We start from the raw sequence: 9,786 nt of genomic DNA, 5'->3' as shown, positions 1-9,786 counted from the left end.
ACAGGAGAGCAAACTGAGGCCAGAATGGAAAAGTGGACCGCACAAGGTCACACGGAACAGGTGGCATGGGTAGCCTCCTGAGTCACACTGTGTGCCCAGCAGACCAACAGATAAAATAACGAAGCCACCGAGGCGCCCTCAGAGGTGATTTAAAGGGTCAGGCAAGCGGGCCTTGGGACCAGGTAACACCTGTTTGCAGGCCCGGGAGAGAACGTAAGCTCAGATATCTTTCTCCACACCGCTGCCTCACATGCAAGCACACACGCCTTCGCAACGGGCCTTTGGGACTGCCTCTAATGAACTCTAATGAACATTCTGAACTCTAATGACCACCACCACACCGCCGGGTCTCGAGTGGGGGCGGGGGGGTGGGGGGGGGGAACTCGGCCCTGCGCCTTTAAATCCAGAGTGCGTCCAAGAGTCCCGCCCAAGAGGGAGGGCGATTGCCGGAGGGGGCGTGGCCTATGTATCATTGGCTAAACTGCGCAGTATTTTCGAATGTGGGCGGGGCCTCGAGCGCTCCGATTGGAGCCAGGGCTTGCTTGTCTGCAAGCGTTGGAGGTCAGCGGCAGTGCACTGGGCCTCGGTGTTCGGTTCCCGGGTCCTCCAAGTTCCATTCCCAGGCGGGTCCGGGCTCAGGGGCCCGAGCAGACTCGCTGTGTCCTCCGGTCGCTGTGCTGAAGCCGCGACGCACGTACAGCCGGAGTGTGACGGGTCGACCCCGGTCACCCAGTCCCGGGCGTGGAGCGTGCGTCGGACGCAGGTCGGGGGCGTGGTCTCCGCCGGGGCCCCTGGTCAAGGACCGGGAACGAGGGAAGGGCTCTGGGCCCCAGGCTGGGGTTCGAATGTCGACTCCGCCCCATGACGTCTAGCGTACCGCTCAGCATTTCTCAGGGCCTGGGTGCCATCCCGGTGAAAGGGGCCGTGGCAGGCCCACTAGGGTCTGCTGCGCGGCCCGCTCAGCCCCTGCCCTGGGTAGCAGGTGTGGCGGAGGAAGGGCAAGACGGGAGGCATCTCAGAGCGCTGTGGGGCCCGGAAGGCCAGAGTCCGGTTATTTTTAACCACCCGCGCCCCCTCCCCCTTCGGGGAGTTGGAAGGCTTCTGTCTGGGGCCTGTGCGATCCGAGTCCACTTTAGATAGGAGGTATTTAAAGCGCTTTACAGTTTGTGAGTTGATTCTTGGTTCCTCTGGAAACGGGTGACAATATTGATCACCGATAAGGAGACTAAAAATGGCTTCAGGGCCTTGGTGGGTCATCACCCTAGCCTTTGACCAACCCAGGCCCCAGAGCCCTCTTGTCCTATTTTTAGTCTGGCCAAATTGGGGGCGGTGTTGGGGCTGAGTCTCGAAGTGATTCAGGCTTTAGCTGCTCTAGGCATCTGGTCACCTGGCAACTGAGCCGTGGGCACCCACAGCTGAGCAGGGAGGGCAGAAGTCCTTGGTGCCCAAGACGGCTCTGGGCCCATGGTCATCTGCTCAGGCATCTGCACAGAAGACGGTTCTGCCTGGTCAGGTACTGCCTGGTATGTGAGCTTGTGCTTTGGTCACACACCCCCTCAGCTCTCAGGGCCTGAGGGCAGGATTTCCCCTGGAAGAACCTGAGGCTGGGGCTTGGTGGCCTGGGTCTGGGAAGGATCTCTGCCTCTGCTTCCCAAGTGCCCGGCCCTAACCAACGCTACAGTTCTGGGCTCCTCGCTTGTGAATCCTTCCTCACCACTGCCTGTGCCATTTTACAGGTGAACAAAGCTGGGGCTTCAGACCCTCCTCTCTCTCTGTTGCTTGGGCTCCCAGCCTCTGAGGACAGCGGCCACCGCCCCCACCCACCCCCCGTTATTATTCTAAACCTGAGGGGCCCAGAGATGCACTAAGCCAGTTCTATTTGGGGTCTTTAGAGAAACCTTGCTTGCTTGTCCCCACGACTGGGTCTTCAACCTTGACTGGCACCTACCTGTTGACGAGTGTCTCCTGCCCTCCCTGGGCAGCCTGGGCCATCTCATTCCTCCCATCCTTTGATTTGATACCTCTATTACCCTGTTGAGATCTGGGGGGGGGGGGGGGGTGGTAATTGAGGCCCCCTGAGCTTCACTGAGGTTCCCTCAAAGGCTTGAGGGACCCTCCAGAGCAGCCTGCCTGGGACCCCAGCTGTGTCTTTAGGCCTCGGTTTCCTCCTGCTCTGCCCAGCCCTTGTTAAGAACCAGGATGAAGCAGCCTCTAGGACCTGGCCATAGGCCCCCGGAGACCGATTGGACGCTGGGGGTGGGCAAGAGTCAGGAAGCTTTGCAGTCGTGGGTCCGAGTCCACACCGCTCCCTGTGTGGTCTGGCAGCCTGTTTCTCTCTAAGATGGCGGTCGTGATGATAAGACCCACCTCGCGGTCTGAGGTGATGCAGGGGGTCCTTGAGGGTGGGATGGAGAAGATGGGCCTCCTTCTCTGACCTGCTACAAGTTTCAGGCCTCTGTGACCTTCCCTGTCCAGAGGATGGGTGAGCTGTTTGCAGGTTTGGGGGAGGAGGGTTCGGGCAGCTCCCCATCTCCTCCCAAGAAACCCTTTCTCCTGAGAAGTTCCCAGGATCGCCTCTCATGGGCTCTACTCTCAGCGACCCCAGCAGGATGGGGTCTGTCCCACTGCCAGCCTGGCCGCCCCCATCTAGCTCTCCCTGCACCCCGCTCTTTTACAGGCAGACAGACCATGGCAGAGTTCTCCCAGAAACGGGGGAGGCAGCGTGACGAGGTCCTGGGCAGCACTGTGGACTTCCTCCTGGCCAATGCCCGCCTGGTGCTGGGCGTTGGTGGGGCCGCTGTGCTGGGAATTGCTACCTTGGCTGTGAAGCGGGTAAGGCCAGGCTGAGCCACTTATAGCTGGGGACCGCTGTCCTTCTCCCTGCAGCGGGGCCCCAGAGGGTGGTGGGGACAGCCCACAGCTGGGACCTGCTTCTCTACCCCGGCAACCTCGGCTTTGCCGCCGGCTTTGGCACGGCTGCCCAGGCTTCAGATGCTCTGATCCTTGTCGCTCGGCCTGCAGCTCATCGACAGGGCCACCAGCCCTCGAGACGAGGATGATGCCAAAGGGGACACCACGTGCCTGGAGGAGAGCTGGAAGGAACTGACCCTACTCAAGACCACGCCACGCCTGCAGCCCCGGACTCCACCTGCTGCCCTCAGCCAGCCAGCATCGCTCCCCGCCCCCTTGCCATCTGCCCCCGGTGAGCGGCACCCCTTCCCCCCAAACCTGGGTAGGTCCCCCTCTGGTGGTCACATTTGGGAGACGCAACCCAGACTCCGCCTCGACTGCCCTGTGTGACCCGTGCAAGTCCCTGCTCCTCCAGGGTGCCGTCTCCCTGCATGATTAATGGTGGCGTATTTCTCTGCCCTGCTAACCTCCTGGGTGGCGTCAAGGCTCCGGCCACCAAGACGCGACTGGGAGGGTGGTACCAGAGCATGGCAGCAGCGTTACGACGGCGGGGGGGCCCCAGGTGGGGAAACTGAGGCCAGTAACCTGTTTTCCCTTTCTACATGAAGCTGTTTTAGGGTGCGGGGGATCTGGGGCAGTGAGAATTTGTCACCACGTGCTCCCTGTGCGTGAGGACTTGAGCTTAAGTGCCCTCTCAGGTGATTGTTTCACAGGCGAAGAAGACGAGACCCAGGATATCACACGGCTGGTAATTGGGTAGAGTCCTCTTGGCTCTTCGCGGGGTCTTCTGACACAGTCCCTGACCCCTTCATTCTGCAGAGGGGCCCTCAGACACCGAGCCTCAGCCGTTGCCTCAGCCGAGCTCCCCAGCACCGCTGTGCCTGACGTTTCAGGAGAAGCTGCTGGTGTTCGAGCGGGACCACGTGACCATCCCAGAGGCCCACGTGGCTCTGGCCAAGCAGCTGGCCGGTGACATCGCCCTTGAGCTGCAGGCCTACTTGCGGAACAAATTCCCAGAACTGCCCTTCGGGGCCCTTGTGCCCGGCGGGCCGCTCTATGACGGGCTCCAGGGGGGGGCCGCCAGCCGCGTGCGCCTCCTGGTTCCCCTGGTGCTGGAGGTGGGCCTGTGGGGCCTGGTGCCCGGCGTGGACACCGTGGCCAGGGACCCTCGCTGCTGGGCCGTGCGCAGGACTCAGCTTGAGTTCCGTCCCCGCGGGAGCAGCCCCTGGGACCGCTTCCTGGTGGGCGGCTACCTCTCCTCCCGGGTCCTGCTGGAGCTGCTCCGCAAGGCCCTGGCCTCCTCCGTCAACTGGCCGGCCATCGGCGGCCTCCTCGGGTGCCTGATCCGGCCCAGCGTGGCCTCGGAGGAGCTGCTGCTCGACGTGCAGCACGAGCGCCTCGAGCTCACCGTCGCCGTGCTCCTGGCGGTCACCGGTGCCGACGCCGAAGACCGCCTCCTTCTGGCCTGGCCCCTGGAGGGGCTGGCCGGGAACCTCTGGCTGCAGGACCTGTACCCTGCAGAGGCCGCCAGGCTGCGGGCCCTGGACGAGCGTGATGCCGGGACCCGCCGACGGCTGCTGCGGCTGCTGTGCGGGGTCTGCCGCGGCCACCCGGCCCTGGGGCGGCTGGACCGCTGCCATCTGACCCAGGTGGTTCTGCGCCTGGGGGAGGAGGAGGTGGACTGGGCCGAGGCGGCCCTGGGAGAGCGCTTCCTGCAGGCCCTGGAGTCGCTCATCGACAGCCTGGAGCGGGCCAGCCTGCCCTGCCACTTCAACCCCGGCGTGAACCTCTTGAGCGGCCTGCGTGAGGAGGAGATTGACGACATCGGCTTCGCGCTCTACAGCGGCCTGCAGGCCCCCGAGTGTCTGCTCTAGATGGGTGGGGACAGGGCGGCCGGCACTCGTGCTGATGCTGGTGAGCTGTGTGCGCCTCCCCTCCAGGAATTTGGAGAGCACTTTTTCTCTTGCTTTAGCCAGAATAGAGGAGGGTGCTCTAAGTCCGCGGGGTTAGCATGTCCCGGGCAGCAGTCCGGGGAGCCCCAAGCCCGGGCCTCTGGGGCAGCCGGCCTCTCCCGCCCCGTCAGCCCTCGGGCCGACCCTAGGACCTTGGGCTCGGTCCGTCGTCACCAGCAGTGAACGCACTGACAGAACGCGGCTTCTGCTGTCCTAGGCAGGGGATAAAGGCAGCTCCGTTTTTCTGTCGAGAGGGTGAGTTAGCGCTTTCCTCGGGTGCCAGCTGCAGGCATCTCGAGGCTTCTGGTGCTGGACGGTAAATACGACGTGTTTGTTTTGTCCCCCAGGGGCCGGAGTCACCTGGTACCCCCGGATTGCAGCTTTGGGGCTGATTTAAAGGCCGCGTCTCCCGATGTCACCTGCGTGTCTAGTTGGCTTGTCGAGCTCTCCCCTCTAGCCTGGAACAGGAGCTCAGTCTGGCGTGCTGCCCACCTCCTACCTCAGGGGAAGGCCCCTCTCCCTCCAACCGGGCCATTTTTCTCTTTGGGCAGAGAGGCCCCTGGGAGAGCCCCCTTCCGCTGCTGGGGGAGCCAAGGTTCCCTGTGCTGCCCACCTTGCCTAGAGGCAGGGCTGTCCGACTAGCTGCTGCTGGGTCCGGCCGGAGAGCGGAGGCCGCGCCTTCCCAGGGAAGCCGGCTGAGCGGGCCTGACCTCCACAGTGCCAACCTGAACTGCTCCCCGCTGACGCCTGTGTCCTCACTGAAGCCTGGCAGAGGTGGGGAGGGAGGGCCGCCCCACCTCCCAGGCATCCCTCCCGTCTTTGGTATCCTTCTTGCTGAAGCAAAGCTATGCCTCAAAGAATGCGAATGAGAATAAAAGGAAAAATTCAAACGTCTGTGTGATTTGTGCTGGGCCCTTATACACCGGTCTTTGGAGTCCTGGAAGCTTGGCCACAGGTCTCGGGATCAGCCTGGAGGTGTTAGGACCGAACTGGAAAGGTAGGTTACGCGGAGGGATGATACTAAGGATTCCTGGTGTGACGTTTCACTTTAGTAATGGGAACCGACTAGTTAGGGACTCTTTTTTCCCCCCAAAGCCTCAACTCCTCAAGCCCCCATGTCTTCTGTGGCAAGCCAGGGCTGCCCGCCAGCCAGCTCGTCAGTGTTCAGAGAAATGTGAGGTTCCCACCTCCCACCCCCGTGTGCTTTGGGCCATGAGTGCTCAGGGTGTGGCCACCGCCGCCACTGTTCCCGTCCTGCTTTTCTTTCCCATCTTGGTGTGTTTCCTGAGGCGAACCCACCCCTTTGAACTGGGAGTACAGGACAAGGAGCAGGATCAACGTCCCCTCTCGTCTGAGAGCCTGCACATGGAATAGACGAGATGCCTGGACCTCTGGATGTGGGACCGTGGGCTGCCTCTGAAGGTCATGAGGGCCCTGCCACGGGCCTTCGGACAGCTGGATGGCTCCACGGAGAGGCTGTGGTGAGGGTCAGAGGGCGGGAGACTGGCTTAGCCAAGGTCCACTCGGGTCACTTGGCTTGGGAGCCGGTGCACAGGGAGCTTTGCGCCGCCGTAATGGCAGCCGGGTGTTGGCAAGGGAGCAGCCTGGAGGCAGACGGAGGCTGGGCCTTGGTATTCTTGTTGGTAAAGTAAATTACGTAATACCAACTTCTCAGGCAGGTGCCCGGAGTAACTGCTGGAGTGGTATTAGCGCGGGGCTTGGCTAACATAGGAACCAGACTGTTGGCCCCTGCCGCCTCCCCACCGACACAGCAAGGGGCTCCCGGTGCCAGGCCTGTGTCTGACCAAGCCGTGCTCCTCAGGACCCCCATGGAGGGCTGGCTGGGCACAGCCGGGGGCAGCAGTCTGGAAGCCAGCTGAGTCCAGAGCCCCTCTTCGTAGATGATCAAACCCCACCACGTGGTGCCCTCCGTGGAAGCCCCGTGCTTCAGGTAGCTCTGAGAAATTCTCCCGCTATGATTTCAGCAAGAAAAACCCAGGATGAATTAAAAAAAAGAGAGAAAGGAGGTGCTCGTGGCTACATCACTTACCCAAGGTTAGTGTCTGGGACTTTCAGCTGCTGGCCAGAGAACTGGAAACAAATCATCATTTTGCTAAGAGCCTTTTCACGACCTTGTGTGCTGGGCCAGCCCAGAGCGGTTGCTGATCAGTTTCACGCACCCCTTTAACGCAAGGGCCACGCCAAGTCTGTCTGAGCCACTTGTGGGCTCAGCCCAGGGTCTAAATGTCTTAATATTTAGACTCTGGCCACGGTGGCAAGAGCAGGCAATCTGTGTCCTTGACTTAGCTTTTTACCATGTGACCCAAAGCCAGGAGCTCTGATGACTGTGGCACAGCAGAGATGCTACCTGCTCAGAGAGAATCGCCGATGTAGATAAAAAACAAAAAACAGCCCCCCCCCCCAAAACAGCAAATAGAAACTTGCTGATTTAAAACATGTCACCGACACCCCTTCCACCCTGAGTCCAGAATAAATCTTACTGTACATAAAACGTATCCTTGTTGTAAATCCACTTGTCTGCACTCCTCTTCAGGAAATGCTTAGCTGCAGAACAGTCTACCAAGTGGGGCTGCCTTTCATTCCCTAGAGCCGACCTGTCCAGCTGTTCCAATCTTCGCGATGACGGTAGTTTCCCCCTTACCCATGGTTTCGCTTTCCGCGGTTTCAGTTCTGCCTGGTCGACTGCGGACCAGAAGCAGATGACCCTCCTGATGTATCGTCGTGTCAATAGCAGCCTGGCGCTAGGTCACAAGGTCCACGCCATTCACCTCCCTTCATCACGCATTTTGGCATCTCATATCCTCACAGGAAGGGTGGGTACAAGTGCCATACGGTATTTTGAGAGGGAGAGAGAGGCCACATTCACATCTCTTTTATTACGATATATTGTTATAGTTGTTCTATTATAAGTTATTGTGAATTCCCTACTGTGCCTAATTTATAAATTGGACTTTCTCCAACTTTCTCGTGTATTCTGGGAAAAGGCATAGTAAAACTCAGAGTATATAGGGTTTGGTACTATCTGCAGTTTTAGGCATCCACTGCGGGGGGGGTCTTGGGACGTATCCCCCACCCATAAGCGGGGGGATAATTGTACTTAAAAAACAATAAACCCTGGGGTGCCTGAGTGGCTCAGTCAGTTAAGCGTCCTTCAGCTCGGGTCATGATCTCACGGTTCGTGGGTTCGAGCCCCGTGTCAGGCTCTGTGCTGACAGCTCAGAGCCTGGAGCCTGCTTCGGACTCTGTGTTTCCCTCTGTCCCTCCCCTGCTTGCTCTCTCCCTCTCTCTGTCTCTCAAAAATAAATAAAAAACATTAAACAACAACAACAACAAACCCTGAAGAAAGTCTCTGTGCACACAAACTGTGGCACAGGACATTCCTGGGAGTGCAAAGCATTCAGTGTTCAGACCCTGAAGGATCCGGCCAAACTGCATTCTGGAAGGACGTGGGTCAGCGGGCCGGAAAACTGGCCCAGAGCACCGAGCTGACACCGGCCGGCCGGGCAGGAAGGGCGAGTGTCTGCGTCGGGGAGGCGGAAGCCCGGGGCCCACGCCCACGCCCGCGCCTCTGCCCCATCGCGGCGGCTCCCAACCTCCTTCCAGCAGACTTCACGACTTGGGAGATGCACACTCCCAACAGCCGTGCCGGCTGTCTGTGGCTCTCCACACCTACCTGGACCGCGCCGAGAAGCTGTCACTTCAGTGTCAGCTGAGGGGCCACCTGGTTCCTTCACGAGCCAGAATCTACCTCGAGAATTGCCTCTGAGCTAGCTTACGAGGCACGCGAGGAAGGCACTTCTCGAGCTTTGGTGGCAAAGGGCCCTTCCCCTTCAGATTTATGTGGCTGGCGGGGCCCAAAAGGGCGCTGGGGCCCAGGGGTGGGGCTGGAGCTGCCCACCCAGCAGCCTGTAGGCCAAGGCCACTGCTCCACCTCCGGCCTGTTCACCCTAAAACGGAGGCCTTCAACCTGGCACATCGCATATGTCTTACGCATTTACATTTTTCAGAAGTCAATTTTTCTTTTGTAATCAGAAAAATAAAGTTATTTTTAAAAAAAAAAACAAGCAAACCCCAGCAACACGACCATTTGATTGCACTCGCTTTGTTGAGGACGCTAAGGCTGTAGCGGACGAAGCCCAGAGTGTACCCCAAAGACGGGCTCCCGGGACGCTGTTTTGCGTCCTTTCTGCACTCCTGCCAATTTCCTGGGACAGCACAGTCCATCGGGCCGCGCCTTCGGGCCAGTGGGAAGGCCAGACTCCCCAACTCGTTCAGTCGTGACCTCGCAACCCGGAGCCCCGCTCCCCCACCATGAACACGGCAGTCTGAGGCGGGGATGGGGCGCACACATCTGACCCCGGAAGGGACGGCCAGGGGGGGAAGAGTGGTACCACCTGGCGCACTCGCTGAACCTGCACCACTTTGTATTCTAGTCCCGGGAACTCGAACACCACGCGCGATCCCGGGGTCTGAGCAGCTGACGTGTTCCCGGGGGGAGCGTGGGCTGATTCACCCCAAAGGGCTGCAGCGTCTCCTGCCGCTGTCCCAGGAGCTGGTGCCCAGTGTGCCCGGCACGTGTGGAGCGGCGGGGGGCGGGGAAGGGGACTTATCTGTAGTTTCCAGCTGCTCTAAGACCAGGAAGCATCAGAGATGGATTCTGTGAGGCCGGGGCAGGCAGACCAGCTGACGGGGAGGTGTGCGCGGTATCAGCCAGGCTTCCTCTCCTCCGAGGGGCGGCAGGCGGCTCGCCCCGCAGCGTGGAGAACAGTGTGGACTCTCCCAGAGCTCCGAGGTGCAGGCATGGCAGCCGACTTCAACTCCTGCTTGACAGCTTCTAGGGGTAAGCAGGTCCCCATCTGGGCCGCGATCTCCACCATCAGGCGGGCAGCAGGCGCTGCCTCGC

At 60.3% G+C, this 9,786-nt stretch overlaps 1 protein-coding gene across 7 annotated transcripts; it reads left to right on the top strand.

Moving 5' to 3' along the window:
- The first annotated feature begins 540 nt into the window (after positions 1 to 540).
- Positions 541 to 5,752, top strand: MIEF2 (mitochondrial elongation factor 2). Of its 7 annotated transcripts, XM_042916680.1 has the most exons (5): positions 541 to 763; positions 1,561 to 1,736; positions 2,678 to 2,832; positions 3,022 to 3,202; positions 3,730 to 5,752. In XM_042916680.1, the coding sequence occupies exons 3-5, from the start codon at positions 2,689 to 2,691 to the stop codon at positions 4,782 to 4,784; spliced, it is 1,380 nt and encodes a 459-aa protein (XP_042772614.1). In that variant the 5' UTR covers positions 541 to 763; positions 1,561 to 1,736; positions 2,678 to 2,688; the 3' UTR covers positions 4,785 to 5,752. The 7 variants fall into 7 exon arrangements, 6 of the variants coding, with proteins under 6 accessions (XP_042772614.1, XP_042772612.1, XP_042772615.1 ...); XM_042916678.1 differs by lacking the exon at positions 1,561 to 1,736; XM_042916681.1 differs by lacking the exons at positions 541 to 763; positions 1,561 to 1,736 and adding an exon at positions 778 to 1,523.
- Positions 5,753 to 9,786: the final 4,034 nt, after the last annotated feature.

The sequence above is a fragment of the Panthera leo genome, chromosome E1 (genome assembly GCF_018350215.1).
Source record: "Panthera leo isolate Ple1 chromosome E1, P.leo_Ple1_pat1.1, whole genome shotgun sequence".
Taxonomy (NCBI): Eukaryota; Metazoa; Chordata; class Mammalia; order Carnivora; family Felidae; genus Panthera; species Panthera leo.
This window is presented reverse-complemented; position numbering and strand designations above follow the sequence as displayed.

Coding starts and splice junctions, on each gene's coding strand:
- MIEF2 (XM_042916677.1), top strand. CDS start 2,479: ATGGGTGAGCTGTTTGCAGGTTTGGGGGAGGAGGGTTCGGGCAGCTCC. Junction 2,833..3,021: donor CTACCTTGGCTGTGAAGCGG/GTAAGGCCAGGC, acceptor CTCGGCCTGCAG/CTCATCGACAGGGCCACCAG. Junction 3,203..3,729: donor CCCCTTGCCATCTGCCCCCG/GTGAGCGGCACC, acceptor TTCATTCTGCAG/AGGGGCCCTCAGACACCGAG.